At 40.0% G+C, this 18,570-nt stretch overlaps 1 protein-coding gene across 1 annotated transcript in view; it reads left to right on the top strand.

Moving 5' to 3' along the window:
- The window catches only part of LOC113406807 (neurobeachin-like), a 942,582-nt gene that overhangs the window by 343,500 nt on the left and 580,512 nt on the right, over positions 1–18,570 (top strand). Inside the window, exon 30 of the mRNA XM_029911985.1 lies at positions 1,703–2,141. Within this exon, the coding sequence (XP_029767845.1) occupies positions 1,703–2,141 (439 nt within the window). The remainder of the gene's footprint in view (positions 1–1,702; positions 2,142–18,570) is intronic.

Here is an 18,570-nt window from a genome sequence, read left to right on the forward strand (position 1 = left end):
GCTCCTCAGTCCTCCAGCAGCACACTCTCACTCTCAGCTCCTTGCGCCTCTTGCTCCCAGCTCCTCACACTCACACCACAAACTGAAGTGAGCTCCTTTTAAAACCCAGGTGCCCTGATTAGCCTGCCTTAATTGATTCTAGCAGCTTCTTCTTAATTTGCTCCAGGTGTCCTAATTAGCCTGCCTGCCTTAACTGGTTCTAGCAGGTTCCTGATTACTCTAGTGCAGCCCCTGCTCTGGTCACTCAGGGAACAGAAAACTACTCATCCAGTGACCAGTATATTTGCCCTCTACCAGACTCCTGTACCCCAGTTGTCTGGGTCTGTCACAATATATATATATAATAGTGTGTGTGTGTGTGTGTGTGTGTAAATAAAGATACAATATATTTGTACCTAATATACTTTTATAATGTTTTGACATTATAGTCCACTTGTCTATTACAATTTCAAGTCCTAAACTGTTACCATACAATTTCTGATAGTTACGTTGTTAAAAAAAGTTTTATTTAGAACCCTTAATAAAGCAGAATTTTATTTACATATACTGCAGGACATTATCTTCCAAATTAACCAGATTTACCATTTTCTCAGAATCACAAGGCAAATACAAATAACAAGTACATGAGAGGCCATAATTTATATACAGACTATTCAAATTTTACTTTCAGTGTTTTTATCTCAAGTGTCCTTAATAAAAATAAATTGATATCATAAACAAACAAATATTCAGTTTGAGTTCAGGCTTTCTGGCATTGAAAAGATAACCACAATATGTGTTTCCCTGAAGCGTAATCTGAAATATTGACCATCTGAGGCAGGTCTTCACAGCTCTAGCCGGATTCCAATGGGAGCATCAGATTGCTATGCTTTTATAGTGAAGTTGTTGTTTGTGTGTTTCATTGTAAATAGTTGAGAAAAGCAGACATTTGCAAGATGTTATTAATAGGGGCCCTGGACATTTTTCAAAATTTCACTTCCCCCATGCCCTCAGTTTCTGTTGATATTTGGGATTTGAATCAACCTAGGATCTGAAAGTTGTGTTCATTATTCTCTCAAGATGTGCCAAAAAACCCTACCGGAGTTTTGAGCTATTATTTGTCTGTCTTGTTTACAGACTCAAGAAGGATTCACAGCGTTGGTTCACATATGTATGTTATCTAGGATACCAGAAAGGCTAGACACTTAATTTTCTTTTAAATGGAAGTTTAAATTGTCCTGAAAGCAGTAGATATATTAAGCACTTGAAGAGATTTTAAAGCTATGAAATAGCATAACTTTTTTGCACATATTTCCAGTGTCCTTACTGGTAATGTATGTAAATTAATGTTTTGACATCTGATTTGTAGCTGAGTAGTGAGTTTAGACTACCACAATAAACATGTCAAGCTATGTTCTAGCATGCAATGTCCTGCCATTTAATAACTTTATAAGGAGTGGATTGTATTTTTTAAAATGTCACTGAGATTATGTAGCACAACTCTGGGCTCCATTATGCAGCCCTTCATGTGCAGAAAATGGCCATAGAAACCAATGAAAGTTTTTGTGTGCACTGCAGGGTTAGGTTCTCTGTTGTTAATTTGCTAAGATTTATATGCTTTCTAAGACTTGATAGCTTCTATCTTATAAAGCTTCAGTGATATATTTGTTATACAACTCCAGACTAAGCTTTAAATATTGTTTATAACCCTTTTTCACTACAGAGACTCCTGCTGTATTTCCAGAGAATATCAAGGAAAAAGAAACACCAACACCAGTTGAAGATATTCAGCTGGAAAGCTCCATTCCTCATACAGATTCTGGTATTGGAGAGGAGCAGATGCCCAGCATCTTAAATGGGACAGACTTAGAGACAAGCACAGGCCCTGATGCTATGAGTGAATTATTGTCTACTTTGTCTTCTGAGGTAAAGAAATCTCAGGAAAGCTTAACAGAAAGTCCCAGTGAAATCTTGAAGCCTGCACCTTCAATATCCAGCATCAGCCAAAGCAAAGGCATGAATGTCAAGGAGATACTAAAAAGCCTTGTGGCAGCCCCTATTGAAATTGCAGAGTGTGGTCCTGATCCTATCCCTTACCCAGATCCTGCGTTGAAGAGGGAAGCTCAGTCAATTCTTCCCATGCAGTTTCACTCCTTTGACAGGTATATGGCTGAGTTAATTATTTTATATTGTTGTAATGCTGAGATTTGGAATATTTATTTGTTAACATGTTGATAGTCCAGTGTGAATTCAGATTAGATAGTATTAAGAAAATACAGTTGCTTTACTTCTTCATGGCATTACTAAAACCAGACCATACAGTATCTGCAAAAGTTATTCACATTGTTTTTCTCTCTAAGCACCAAATAAAACTGTAATTGGTGCTGGAAGAACAAGCCTGTTTTAAAGAACTGTTGTTGTAATAAAACTTTTTTTTCTCTTTTAAAACCATATTTTGAATGGGGAAAAGTCTCTATTTATATACAAGAGACTGGCTGTGTGAAGTCCCAACAAAATGCTTCCAAATGTTTGTCATACCAGTCCTCTTCCAGTAGTGAAATCAGTCATGCCAGATTGTGTGCATACTTCCATAAGAACAAGATTGAGACTGACTCCTGTATTTCATTTTTAAAGTTTTAAACCCAATTTTTTTTATATTTTAAGGGAACACATTTTACATTGTGAGCCATATTTTTTTTTTCGCATGGTTGACTGAAAATGCTCACACTACTGGTTAAAGTAGCTTAATTTGAGGCAACCACACCAGCTGCATAAATCTTAATATAGGAGTTGTGTTGAGAGATGCAATTGACAACATCCTGCAAAAAAGGAGTTACTTGTATTGTGTGTTCATCCTTAACGTATGCAAGAGAAGAATCAGTTAAACAAATAATTAAACAATCCAGCACGAGCTTTGATGTGTGGCAAAACTGTAAAATAGTGCTTTAGAAATTATATTACTTACGATTCGTATAACCACATCCTGAAAAAAAATTCTGAGGGTACTTCAAAAATAAGTATTTCAGGTTTAAAATATGATAGAGGAAAACTGCTACAGATGTATGAAATACACACAAAAATTCTCATAATAGAGGATTAAATTATTGTCCATAAAATGTTAATGGAAACAAAATCCAGTCAATAGTTCCAGGTTAATGTAAATAGTAAGGAGAAAAAGGATAAATGAAAATTGCAGGATAAAAACTTATTATATGATGTTAGGAAGCACTTTTCATTACACAAGTATAGTGAAGCTGATAAGACAAAATTGTTGGAAGCGGCCTCAGTGAACTAATTAATAAACAATGAGATTGTACCTGTTGGAAAAGAGAGGCAGACAATGGACTGGGACTGAATATCAAAAAGGAAATGTGGTCTTCCCAAAAAAAATCTTCGTTCTTTTGATCATTTCAGAGAGACAATCTACTTATTGCCTACTTTATTAGGAAGAAGCTTTTTTTTTTCCCATTCATCAACTTACATATGGTAATTTGGGTTGGTTTCAAGGGGGAAAAATAGATGAAAAACCTTTGAGGTTTGTGGTTTTTTCTGTGTGAGCAACCATCATATTCCCAAATATATTCAAAGCTGTCTTCTTTTACATTTATCCGTACAGCATGTACGCTATTTACAAATTACATGATAGTTGCCTAAGAAATAGTAAATACTCGAACTTTAACATATTAAATTTCCTTTTTGATTGTAGCACTGCATGTGGGCTCTAAGTCTTCATCAGAATCTTCACCCGCACAGAATCCTATTAATTTCTGTGAGACTCCAGGCAAACTTGTGCATCTACATTAATGGTTCTCAATACAGATTCAGGGCCTAAGGTTATATGCAATTGTCAGCTTTTTAATAACTTTATTAATGTTGTATAGACATTAAGTATTTTGTTGGTTTTATTTTCTTAATAGTACAGGGTCAAACTGTGTCCTGGCTAATGCAGTGGCACAGGTGCGTGAGGAGGTGCCCCTGCACTTGCTATCTGCATTGCTCAGTGCATGTGTGGGAGACGGGATGTAATGGAGCGGGGAAATGGGCAGACCATTGACTCTACCCCTTACTGTGCAGGGTGGCATTGCTGTAACGCTGCACTTGACAGCATGTGCTGCACTAGGTTTATGTGTGGCACAGTTTACTTCCTTAATCAGCAAGAGAGCTCAGTGAAAGAGAGTGACTGAAAAGACTGAGTCCCAATCTTTGAATGCACTGCCTGCTAGTCAAAGCAGATTATCTCAGGATTTAGTCCAAGTGTAGATCAGTGGTTCTCAATCTTTTCTATACCAACATCCTCTCCTTACCCTCATCAGGGAGGTCTGGGGCCCCCCTTAGCTGAGGGCTCCCTCCCACTTACTAATATGGGAAGGGCAGGGTGGTTGCAACAAGACTGTGCTCCTGATACACGTTGACAAATCCCAGTTTGACACATACCACATTCCACCTCTAGAAAGAATAATTCAGAGAAGGCCAGTGCTGATCAGTAAAGTATTTTGTAACAGCAGAGCCGTATTCAGCAAGGAATGTAGCATATCCTGTCAGTGGACAGCAAAACAGGAAGTTCTTGTGTTTGATTCCTTCCCACTCATACCAGACAGATATTAAAAGTTGGAAAAAGAAGACACACCTGTATCTTCATTCACTTGTACTAAGTAGTACTAGTTGTCCTTACTTGGCTAAATAGCAATTCTTGTAGCTATTATAAATTAGTCACTGGAAAAAGTGAACAGCTTTAATTTGACTGGCAGCAGCAGATTTCCCCCATCTGAGACACAGGGAGCATTCAGTGTTTTCCCCAGTTATGTGAGGCTGGGCAGCTTTGGCTATTACACTTGGTGTTACTGGGAAATGCTCAGAGGGTTTTTGTGTATATGGTATTGCTATTAAAATTGTCTTCTGATTTTGTAAACCCATAAACTTTCACTAGAAGAATCTAAAGGTTTTCTTTTGTAAAGATGGATTCTTGGTTCCCAAATAGCTCAGTGTTCCATGCTTTTATGCGTGCTCAGGTTCCCTTGTCATCTGCTGCAGTGGCTCCTTTGAAGTACTGTGGTTCCTGACAAGCATCCTGGTGCATGCTTTGATCTAAATCTGCCATAGAGGAAAGCTGCAATAGATAGATCCATAGAAGAGAGGAAAAAAGACACCCTGCTGCCTGGTTCCATGGAACAGTGTAGGGAACATGCATTGTAATCTAATTAACTTCCAATTGGGACACCAAAAGACCACTGCAGGGAGGTCCCAGCAGGGCAGGGAGACAAACCAGAATGTTATATATGACAGAATAGAAAAATACTGAATTCCATGACAATTTGGAAAAAATGCCAAATGTCATGGCTGCAGTATCAGAGTCCATAGGGCCTAGGCAGAGATGAATGGAACAGTCATATCCAAAAGTATTAATGTGGGCTGCCCGCAGGTTCAGGCAGGTATCATGGCATCAGTTTGCACTTAGTTCATGTTTTCAATGTTATCTTCCTAGCTGTAAGGAGACATAGGCCGTGGAGACATTTTTTTTTTTCTAAAAAAATAAATGGAAGACTATAAAATGGAGAAAGAGAGAGGGTCACCTTGACTTTCCTGAAACCTGTTTTGGGGGTTACAACCCATGGGCTGAGAAATACCTGATAGTAGATTTAAAAGTATATGTAAGAGATTGGCATAGAAATGCATTAAGAGAGCCACTTAGAAACAATACGTCTGTATTTTAGGTTGTAATGCTTTGTGGATTTTTTCCTCCTATCCTTCCTCTATTATCTTTGAAAGACTGAAGTTGCAGGCTAGTTGTTCTCTGTCCTGGTGTTTCCAGGCTATACCTAAAAACCTTTTTTGTCTAGAAGGAAAGTATTAAAATAATTATTTGTGTTGGAAAATCTGTAATAGATTTGTAGGTATATTTTTGTTTATTAGTTTATTTAAGAAATTGGAGACAATTAATATTTTACATGGTATTTTCTTTGAAAGTTTATGTACATTACCAGGTGCTACAAGATAAATATTTCTTACATTGGGGGTTATGGTGATTCTTATAAAAGAAACCACTGGAATAATGGTAAAATAATTAAACTATTTTTTGAAGAGCTGTGTGCTTTTAAAGCAATTTTTTTTAAAATTGCAACCTCTTATTATATATATTGGGGGGTCAAATGAAAATTTACCAAAACTCATGTAAATAAATTCAAAGCAGTGTTCACTTTTATTATCTAATACAATTTTATAACACTGAATGTTTCTTTTTTAATAACAAAATTGGCAATGGTACTTGCTTAGAGTAACGTATATATGTGTTGCAGTGCATTATTTCTTAGAACTTGTATAACTATAAATGAAATGTAAAAGCACAAAACATGTTCCAGCACATTTTATCAAATGAGACTTCTGTGTAGTTAATGTATGCAGCAGGTCAAGTACTATCGAATGTAAATGATGAGGTGATATTGATGAAAGGAGGGGATTGAGGTCTCGAGGGGCGCTGATGACGGATTGAACAGAAGCGGCCTTGCGCTGCACGTAACTCAAGCCTGTCATCTTCACTGCTCAAAGCTATAATGGGAGGTGGCAGTCTGAAATGAGTTGCCACGGCAAAGAGTATTATTTTTGAAATGCTTTCACACAAATCACTAGGCCCTGCATACAACTTAGTTTCATGCTTTAATGTCATCAGGAGGCACAAATTGGTGTGTCTAATTGTTTGCCACCTGCCAGCAAAATGAGCTGCCAGCCAGCCAGACGGGTTTGATTGTCTGTCAGCCATTCAATAGATTGAGAGTGACAACATCAAAAATTTCACTTCAAACTCTGAAGCTTTGCGTAGCTTTTCAGAGACCTCTTCCCTGCAAGTGCTTCTGGACAACTGCATTTTTCAATTAGTTTTCAATATATTGCTGCCTTCTGCCTCATCTGTGTTAAGGTAGCTGTAATTACATTATGAGCTATATAAACAGATTTCTGGGACGCTGGAGCCTGGATTCTCAAAGTTATGACATGTCTTTTAACATCAAACTGAACTCCTTGAAAATAACATCCAGGGTGACATGTTTAAAAGCAAGCACTGAGGGTTATCTGTCCTAGACTTATAACTGTAATGGAACATAATGTGCCAGTAATTCCTTCTTCCATTCTCATCATTTTGATGGCAAAAAAACCATAAAATTCAGTTCTAATTATTACTAGTATCAGAATATATTTTCTAAATGTGGTTTGTCACACCAGAAATAATCAGTCCAGGACACTGGGCATTGTGAAACTGTGAGTGATTCTATATGGTGATCACATTCTGCAGTTTGTTTGATACATTACTAGTCTTAATAAGAATATAGCAGTAGGGCTATATTACAGACTACCTGACCAGGATGGTGTTAGTGACTCTGAAATGCTCAGGGAGATTAGAGAGGCTATTAAAATAAAAAACTCAATAATAATAATAATAATAATAATGGGGGATTTCAACTATCCACATATTGACTGGGTACATATCACCTCAGGAAGGGATGCTGAGGCAAAGTTTCTTGACACCTTAAATGACTGCTTCTTGGAGCAGCTAGTGGTGGAACCCACAAGAGGAGAGGCACTTCTTGATTTAGTCCTAAGTAGAGCACAGGATCAGGTCCAAGAGGTGAATATAGCTGGACCGCTTGGTAATACTGACCATAATATAATTAAATTCAACATCCCTGTGGTAAGGAAAACTCCACAGTGGGCCATACTGTGGCATTTAATTTCAGAAAGGGGAACTACACAAAAATGAGGAGGTTGGTGAAACAGAAATTAAAAGGTACAGCACCAAAAGTAAAATCCCTGCAAGCTGCGTGGAAACTTTTTAAAGACACCTTAATAGAGGCTCAACTTAAATGTATACCCCAATTTAAAAAAACATAGTAAGAGAACCAAAAAAGAGCCACTATGGTAAAACAACAAAGTAAAAGAAACCGGGAGAGGCAAAAAGGCATCCTTTAAAAAGATAAATGAGGAAAATAGAAAAGAGCATAAACTCTGGCAAATGAAATGTAAAAATATAATTAGAAAGACCAAAAGAGAATTTGAAGAACAGCTAGCCAAAGACTCCAAAAGTAATAGCAAACATTTTTTTAAATACATCAGAAGCAGAAAGCCTGCTAAACAACCAGTGGGGCCACTGGACGATCGAGATGCTAAAGGAGCACTCAAAGATAAGGCCATTGTGGAGAAACTAAATGAATTCTTTGCCTCTGTCTTCACTGTTGAGGATGTGAGGGAGATTCACAAACCTGAGCCATTCATTTTGGGTGGCAGATCCGAGGAACTGTCCCAAATTGAGGTGTCATTAGAGGAGGTTTTGGAACAGATTGATAAACGGAACAGTAATAAGTCTCCAGGACCTGATGGTATTCACCCAAGAGTTCTGAAGGAACTCAAATGTGAAATTGCAGGACTACTAACTAACATCTGTACCCTATCATTTAAATCAGCTTCTGTACCAAATGACTGGAGGATAGCTAATGTGACACCAATTTTTTAAAAAGGGCTCCAGAGGTAACCCTGGCAACTACAGGCCAGTAAGCCTCACTTCAATACCGGGCAAATTGGTTGAAACTATCGTAAAGAACAAAATTGTCAGACACATAGATGAACATACTTTGTTGGGAAATAGTCAACATGGTTTTTGTAAAGGGAAATCATGCCTCACCAATCTACTAGAATTCTTTGGGGGGGTCAATAAGCATGCAGACAAAGGAGATCCAGTGGATAGTGTATTTAGATTTTCAGAAAGCCTTTGACAAGATCCCTCTTCCAAAGGCTTTTAAACAAAATAAGCAGTGATGGGGTAAGAGGGAAGGTTCTCTAATGGATTGGTAACTGGTTAAAAGATAGGAAACAAAGGGTAGGAATAAATGGTCAGTTTTCAGAATGGAGAGAGGTAAATAGTGGTGTCTCCCAGGGATCTGTACTGGGCCCAGTCCTATTTAATATATTCATAAATGATCTGGAAAAAGAGGTAAACAGTGAGGTGGCAACATTTGCAGTTGGTACAAAACTAGTCAAGATAGTTAAGTCCCAGGCAGACTGCAAAGAGCTACAAAAGGATCTCACAAAACTGGGTTACTGGGCAACAAAATGGCAGATGAAATTTAATGTTGATAAATGCAAAGTAATGCACATTGGAAAACATAATCCTAACTGTACATATACAATGATGGGGTCTAAATTAGCTGTTACCACTCAAGAAAGAGATCTTGGTGTCATTGTGGATAGTTCTCTGAAATCATCCACTCAATGTTCAGCGGCAGTCAAAAAAGCGAAAAGAATGTTGGGAATCATCAAGAAAGGGATAGATAATAAGACAGAAAATATCATATTGCCTCTATATAAATCCATGGTACGCCCACACCTCGAATACTGCGTGCAGATGTGGTCACCCCATCTCAAAAAAGATAAATTGGAATTGGAAAAGGTTCAGAAAAGGGCAACAGAAATGATTAGGGGTATGGAGCGGCTTTCGTATGAGGAGAGATTAATAAGACTGGGACTTTTCTGCTAGGAAAAGATTCAACTAGGCGGGATATGATAGAGGTCTATAAAATCATGAGTGGTATAGAGAAAGTAAATAAGGAAGTGTTATTTACTCCTTCTCATAATACAAGAACAAGGGGCCACCAAATGAAATTAATAGGTAGCAGGTTTAAAACAAACACAAGGAAGTATTTTTTCACACAACGCACTGTCAACCTCTGGAACTCCTTGCCAGAGGGTGTTGTGAAGGCCAATACTACAACGGGGTTCAAAGGGGAGCTAGATAGATTCATGGAAGATAGGTCCATCAATGGCTATTAGTCAGAATGGGCAGGAATGGTGTCCCTAGCCTCTGTTTGCCAGAAGCTGGGATTGGGTGACAGGGCATGCATCACTTGATGACAACTTGTCTGTTCATTCCCTTTGGGGCACCTGCCATTGGCCACTGTCAGAGGACAGGATACTGGGTTTGATGGACCTTTGGTCTGACCCAGTATGGCCGTTCTTATGTCTTCCTGCTAGAAAGTTCCTAAACTGAAATTACTGAAGTTTCGAGTCATCTTGCTTTTGTGCCTTATGAATTTCTTTTTAAATTGTGTAATGAGTGCTATAAACACGCCACACTTTGGATAGTCATTTTAATAAGAAGCATTTCTGCATCTATATTTATGCAGAAATTCCTATTGTATTTTGAAGTCCTGGAACAAATGAGAAAGAAGTCTGACATTTTTGCTGCTATTCAACATCATTCAGTTGGTTTGAATGCCAAATCATATCTTTTTGGGTAGGATAGCAGTGTGCAGCTTGCACACACACCACAGATCTGTAAATATCACAAGTACATTTCTAAGTACTGAAGACCCAGATTTTATAGGTATTTAGGCATTGTTACACTCAGTATTGGAAAGGCCTATTGGCCAGATTTTAGAAAACATTTTTTTAAAACATTTAGGTGCCTAAAGATGCAGGTAGGTGCCTAGTAGGATTTTCAAAAGCATCTAGTTGCCCAACTCCCACTGAAATCAATGAAAGATGGGAACCTGTGCACTTCTGAAAATCCCACTAGACACCAGTCTACATCTTTAGGTGCTTAAATATCTTTAAAATTCTAGCCCAAAATCCTTACTCAACTTCCAATTTGAACAGATTCTAATTGGTTGAAGGAAGAAAAAAAGTGGGTGTGAATTCAAAGGGTAATTGTGGATTGAAGGACACCTGTAAACACAATTATGTACTGTATCTTTATTGGTATAGAGAGTACAAGTGCACTCAGATCAGGTTAAATGAACTTTCTCATTTACTTTATCATTTTCAAAACGTTCCCATCAACTGAAAAGTCATTTGAAAGAAATAATGTGTGCAATGGTTCTTAATGTTGGCCTAGGTCTGTTCCCATTTAAGTCACCCTAAATCGTCCGGTGAAATTATCAAGTAATACTATATAATAACAGATTTTCTTTGTGTGTGTAAGAAAAGATAAATGTGATAGCAAGTGGAGAGCTTTGGTACCCATTTAATTTGGAAAAAGTGGAGAGGTTTGGTACCCATTTAATTGTTTGCACTATTGCACATATTTTGGCTATGGGTACATACTGAGTTATAGTCTTACCATAATAAACGTATGTTTGAGATTTAAATGGCACGTCAATTCTAAAGCCTTGCATTCAGTTCTTCTGGTTTACAATTTTCCATTTAAATGTTTTTGATGGAAGATAGCTTTTTCAACAACATAGAAATGTTCATGAAAAAAAACAAAAGTTTGGGTTTTCATTGAAAAATTAAAAATTTGAAGAAAAATTGTTTTTGACCAAAAAAACCCTCCAAAATCAGATTTTTTTTAAATAAAAGACACAATTGAAAGACAATATATGCTTCTCCACAGTCATATGTGCCTTATGTGTAGTGAGAGAGGTACTGGGAATACACTGATAATCCACTGTGATTCTAGGAGTAGCATTTATGTCACTGCCTTTTGATTGAGCTTGCCCATGAGTACCATAGTAACACCCATCACCACTATTATGGTAGTCCAGCAGCTCATTTTTATTCCAGTATGTGTAGGCGTATCCCCTTGGAGAACACCTTAAATAATTCTGTTCCTTCCTTGATATTTACATCCTCCAAATATTTGTAGTGTTATCATATTCCCCTTAGACATCATTTAGCAAGTTACATGCATTTAGGTCTTTCAGTCTTTCCTCATAATTCAGTCCCTCCAGCCCTTACTTATTTTTATTGCTTCTCCAAAGGACAGTATGTAGCGTTGTGCCACTGGATATGCACTCAAAATCACACTGGCTTTTTTGTCATGTTGTCTTCTTGCAATATTGTGTACATTCACCTTTTACTAGCACTCCTTTGTTTTTGGCCAAATTATTGCTTTTCAATTTGCACTATTATTGATTATTTGATTATTTTTCACTGAATATATTAGCTTATTTTTTTCCTGACTTATTTTGTTTCCTGCCTGTTTCATAACTTTCTTATCCCCCTTTTAAATTGTTTATTTCTTCAGCGTTGTCTCACCACCTCATAGGGAGGTATACCTGAGAAATTAATTTACATGGTATTAATCTCATTCCAGCTTATTTAAAAAACAAACAACTCTTCACCCACCCACCTGCACCACTTTCTATTGGATGCGCATTTCCACCTCATGCACACCCACCCTTGTAACCTGATACAATTACCATTTATGATTACCCTTTGTTTATGCTCTTTCATATGTACCAATACATAACAATATATGAATAGGAAATGTCTGAACACTTGGTGGCTAAAACTTTGCAGTTTGTCACTCCTGTATTTCCAATTTACCGAGCTTTATTCCATAGGCATGCAATGGTTTATATAGTGCTCTTTTTACCCTGTTTTATCAGGCTGTGTTTGAATGTGCTAGCATGCCTAGAACTGCATGTCTTGATGCTTTGAGACACCTCTTTAGAGCCAAGTTCATTTAGTAATTCAGGAGGTGCTAAGTACTTTATCATATCAAGAAATATCAGTGACTTTGATCATCTATCCTGTATCTCTCACGTAGATGGGTTCACATATATTAGACCACTAGGGATGTGTCTTGTGAAGGGAGTTAGCCCTTCCTCTCCATTTATGTTCTTATGGAAAAATAAATAATAATTTGTTTTGAACAAACTATTTTCTGACACTGCATTTTCATACTGGTCACAAGTCCTGAAAAAAGTCTATAGCATGTGCCAGAACCCAGTTGGACCTTCTGAGGGCGCCGGGTCCTGTGACCTGGGTATGCAGTCTAAAAGCGGGGTCAGTTGCAGGATTCTAAGTGTAGTACAGATATGGGCCTGTAAAATGAAAGGATGCTTAATGAGCGACTGAGTGATGGATCAAAGGAACAGCTTGCCCTAGAGCCATAACTGGCCTAGGTGGACCTCAATTCTGATCCAGAATGGCAATTCCTAGGTTTCCATTCTGGACTGTTCTTTCCTTTCCTAAACTTCAGCAATCTGTTGATCTAGCATATCTTTTTATCTTTTCTGAGATCCTGTTTTGCCCATTGTAAGATCTCAGCAAATTTACCAGTCATACACTCTGGAAGTTCCTGGGGATCAGAATTGTTTTAGAGGGTCCTGAAGTCATTCACCTGAAAAAGTCCCACAGGCTGCAAGATATAAAAAGAACAACTGGCCCAGCAGACACTTCAGGATCTTACAAGATCTTTGTTGACAATATAGAGGGAGCACCACAATGGAGCATATGATCCGGTAACCAGAATGAAGCATTTAAATTACGGTACATGTCAGAAGATATTTCTTCTTCTCTCTGCAGATTCTGGGTGTGATTTTTTGAAAAGTGCTCACTTTTGGCCTCTCTCTGCTCCCATAGCAGCTAATTGCAAAACTCTTATTGTCTTCAGTGGGAGCAAAGTTAGGTCAACACCAAGCACTTTTCAATGCAACACGTTTAAAGTGCAAGGGAGGCCCACAGTGCAGTCCAGGCCTGGCAGTATAAGAACCTATATAAAATAAAACAGGGCAGTGTATCAGCATTGTCAGAGGCCCAGTTTGTTTTGTCTCTCATGACCATAGTATTTGAGTGCCTTCCAATGATGCATTAAGTAATGTGACTAACATCTACCGCAGGGGCGGGCAAACTTTTTGGCCTGAGAGCTGCATCGGGTTTCAGAAATTGTATGGAGGACTGGTTAGGGGAGGCTGTGCCTCCTCAAACAGCCAGGCATGGCCCAGCCTCTTCCACCTATCCGCCCCCTGATGCCCCCCCCCTCCAGACTCCTGCCCCATCCAACCCCCTCCTGTTCCCTGTCCCCGGAACCCGCACCCCTGACTGCCCCCCGCTGTCCCATCCAACCCCCCTCTCATTCCTGACTGCCCCCCCCGGGGACCCTGCCCTATCCAACCACCCCTTCTCCCTGTCCCCTGACTGCCCCCAGAACCCCTGCCCCGACTGCCCCCCACTGCCCCATCCAACGCCCCCTCCTTCCTGACTGCCCCCCAAGACCACTATCCCCATTCAACCCCCCTGTTCCCTGCCCCTGACTGCCCCCCGCTGCCCCATCCAACGCTCCCTCCTTCCTGACTGCCCCCCGAGATCCCTATCCTCATTCAACCCCCTTGTTCCCTGCCCTCTGACCGCCCTGACCCCTATCCACCCCCGTCCCGACCACCACCCCAAACTCCCCTGCCCTCTATCCAACGCCCCCGCTTCCTGCCCCCTTACCGCGCTGCCTGGAGCACTGGTGGTGCTACAGTGGCACCGGGTGGCTGGAGGCAGCCACACCACAGCACAGAGCACCGGGTCAGGCCGGGCTCTGCAGCTGCGCTGCCCCAGGAGCTCGCAGCCCGCCACCCAGAGCATTGCGCTGGCAGCACAGTGAGCTGAGGCTGCAGGGGAGGGGGAACAGCAGGGGAGGGGCCGGGGGCTAGCCTCCTGGGCCAGGAGCTCAGGGGCCGAGCAGGAGGGTCCCGCGGTCCGGATACGGCCTGTGGGCCATAGTTTGCCCACCTCTGATCTACCGTGTGGTTTGTTCCTTCTCTTATCCTCTCTCCAGTGGGAAAATTGTGTATACGTTGTTGTGTTATTGTGGTAGGATTTTGGTTGGGGGGGTGTTTGTGTGTCTGTTTAAATGTACACACAGCTTAGTGTTTGTTAGACAAGGCAAAGTTGCATAACTGCAGGAGCAGATGTTGAGGTTTGTAATGGTCCTTAATTCCTATGGGAGTTTGTCCCACAGTCTCAGACCACATGCCAAGAAAGTTCAGACTCCTGCACAGATTTATCCTTACAATAGGAAGTTCCATTAAGGAGGAGTGGAGTTATTGGACACAGTCCGTGACCCAGACCTTTAGATTATCTTGCAGGTAGGCTAAGCCCAGGCCATTGAGTACTTAGGACCGAGACCTTAAACGTGTCTCAGTGCTCTATGGGAAGCCAGCATGGGACATTTTCATAGACAACCAGAGCATTACTCATGGATGCTGCTCTGTGAGAGCTTAGCATCAGCAAACGCTTCTTCTCTTCACATAGATGAGGAGGAGACAGGGAGCTGTAACCATGCCTGGGACTCCTGTTCTGCAATAGATACTGTTGGGTGGGAGTGGTGAAGACTGTTGTTCAGCAGAGGGAGAAGCTGAATGGTCCTGGGACCTGTGGTGAGACCCCAGTCTTGTGTGAAATCTAGAGCTCCTGACCCACTTTGAAAACAAAATAATCAAAAACAGAGAGCCTCGAAGACACAAGAAATGGCATCTGATCTTAGAACGCCATCACTGCCTCTGTCTGGTTGAAATTTGGACTGAACATACAATTCAAAGCCATAGAGACTGAAGCACACGCATTCTTCTACCTTTGAAAAGTGACCAGTGCCCCAGATGGCCAACATTTGGTGAGGGACACATTGGCCACTTATTAACTAAGACTTATGCTTCTAGTACTTCTATGCCTTCATCATCATAGTATTAGAGCATTTTCCAGGCTTTTGTGGATCTACCCTCACGACATCCCTATGAGTTAGGGCAGTATTCCATGTTTACAAATGGTGAACTTAGGCACAGAGAGATGGTTCAAAGCCCAGGTAGGAAATCTGTTTACAGAGGCAGGGAACCTAGATCGCCTGAGCTGCCAGTCAGTCTGTTAACCACATGACTGTCTTTTCTCTTGCTTTCAAAGAAGGCATCAGTTGATGTGCAGAGCATTGCATCCTCATCCTGATCAGACAATCATTTCCTCTTGGCTGATATCTGAGCTCTTTCCCACTTCTTAGCAAGCAAAAGGCCCAATTTTGATTGCCCACCATAGAATGTGTGTTCCCACCTACCTTCTTAAAACTTCTAATGGAAAATCCTACTAAGCCAAGAAGTTAAGTCACACAGATCTAAAGGCATGCTAGGTAGAAACACTCCCTTCCCACTCTCATTGTCCCACAGATTATAGAGCTTCTCAGATGACCTGTCACAGAAAAAACATGAAGGATAGATACTCAACACCAAGAGCAGAAAATACAGATATGGAGAGTGAAAGGCACAACCAATACTTTAAATTTCTATGCCTTCTCTGTGGAACTATCTTGGCCTATTTTTACAGAAATAATCATGCATGTCTGAGATGGCTACTCTAGTCTCAAGCTTTCAACAATCACATTCAGATGGCATGCAGCACCCTTTCTCGGAACATGGCACAGTACAGCACAGGAAATCTGATTCTCCACTGACAACTCTGGCACATAATGGCCCTGGCTATTAAAGGATAGCTAAGAGCCCCTGGGATGCTGCTAACCGGTTGATATTAATATCAGGTTCGTTGACCCTATGGTCAGTGTTGTTGAAAGAGAGTGGTCTGTCACCCACATTTACTCAAGCTTGGTACTAATGAAACCAACTCTTGATGCAACCTATCTCTCCAGTACTACCCAGTGTCTAATCTTCTGTTTCTAAGCAAGATGACTGAGAAGTTAGCAAATCACTATCTCCAAGTGCACCTGACACCTGTCAGCATTCCCCGATGAGTTTTAGGTTTAAATGAGGCACAGAGACAGCACAGGACACACTATTTAATGACGTCTGTTGGACATAGACAGTAAACAAACATCCATTCTAATTTTATTTGACTCTCTGTACTTAGATCTAGTATACATGGAGTTTCCTAAAGCTCTATTCTCTTCTGTATCCTACTCAACCTCTAAGTCAAACCATTGGAAGCAGGCCTTTTTAAAAACACGCCAACCCAATAGTCTCAAAGGACTCTTTGTAGTTTGATTAAAAATCCATCTCCTTTTTTTGTCAGCAGACCGGACGGGTGTACTCTCCAACCAGAAAGTTGGGCTGTCCCGAATAAAAACAAATTCTGAGGTGCAATATATTAAAGTATTTTTTTTTTGCAAGGGGAGGCGAAATATTGGTCTATAAGTTTACCTTGGACCTCATTTATTTAATAAATGAGAATCAGAGCTCTAGCTACACTTTCTTCTTAAAACACACTTCTTTTCTGAAAGAGTCTTGTCAGGTTTACTAAGAAATATACTGAGAAATCCTTACTAAAAGCACTTTCTGAAGTGCAGAACTGTAGCCAGGAAGCTGACATATTACCCTAAATAGCTACATTCTTTTGTTCTTTTATTTCAGTACTACAATATTATGCCTATTTTAGTTGAAAAATGAAGTGCATGTGTTCAGGAAAAAAAGCATGTGGGTATAATGAAAATGATAAGCATCTTTTTTTTCTTTTTCTTGCATTCAAAAATCCCTTCTGCTTCAGATTTGTTCCTCACTTTCTAGTTCTGTTATGAATCAGGGGCCACAGAAATAGTCTCTCTATAAAATGGAGAGACATTAAAAGTAGACAGATTTCATATCTGCCAGACAGAGACCTCTTGTTAAGAAGAGCACTATTTAAGTGTCCCTTTGGTATTTTCCTTTTTTAATTTTGAACTGCATATATCAGACTGTTTAGTTACAAATAGGATGAAGACAAATACTGTCTTCAGATGCGATGCATATGTACTTGTATCAGTACAATAATCACTGCTTGTATGTGGTCTCTACGTTCTTTTTTTGAAAGTTTATAAAGTTTCAATACTTCAACAAGCTTTTTTTAAACTATAAATTTTAAATTTAATTCTAAATTAATAAAATTAAGTATATTATATACACTGTGGAATTGAGTCTTTACTGTCTTGCACATTGTGTTTTCAGTTTCCTCCTTGGCACTGTTGAGAGCAAAGTGGATATAAAACACCACCTCAAGTGTGAATGCAGAACTCTGGTACATTTACACTGCTTTTTATAGGTATAGTTGACTGCATCAGGTGCAAGGCAGTGGAGAATCAGGTCCTATATTCAGATATTGTCTATAATAGCTATCATTTTGATGGTTTTGATAAGACCATCTAATGGCATCTATTCAATTTCAGTTTCATCTAAGATTGTACAGATGTGCACTAGCAGTATGTACTGCATTGCCACAATAATTGCAGTATTTGCACTTATAAAGTAGTTTGAAAATGCAAAGTGCTATAAAGACACTAATGACAATTATTAGACCACACAACATCCTTCTGAAAGAGGAGAGATTTCCATTTTACAGGTGTTGCAATTGAAACAGATTAATTGAGATTCTCATGACCGCAAAGTGGCAGGACCTGAATTAGAATTTGAAAGTTCCTAGCTCTCAATGTCATGCTTGATCAATGAGACTGCACTAGCCATAAAAGTTAAGAAAATATTTAGGTATAATTATGCCTATTTTGCTTCACTCTTCTCTAAAAAAGTTAGTGGTGACCATGTACTCAAAACAATTAATATTAACAACAAGGGAGAACGAACCAAAATAGGGAAAGAACAGGTTAAAGAATATTTAGATAAGCTAGATGTCTTCAAGTAATCGGGGCCTGATGAAATTCATCCTAAGGTACTTAAGGAACCCAGTAGCATAGCTAGTGGGGTGCAGGGGAAGGAGCCACGGGGAGGGGGTGGCACGACCAGAGGAGCGGGGGGGGGGGCGCCGCAGCAGGGCGGCCCACAGCGTAGCCAGCCGCCAATGGGGGGGCGGCGGGCGCGGCCGGAGGAGTGCAGCAAGGCGGCCCGCAGCGCGGCCAGCAGCCGCAGCTGGAGGAGC

Source organism: Terrapene carolina, unplaced genomic scaffold, assembly GCF_002925995.2.
Source record: "Terrapene carolina triunguis isolate 2854851 unplaced genomic scaffold, T_m_triunguis-2.0 Scaffold141, whole genome shotgun sequence".
Lineage (NCBI taxonomy): Eukaryota > Metazoa > Chordata > Testudines > Emydidae > Terrapene > Terrapene triunguis.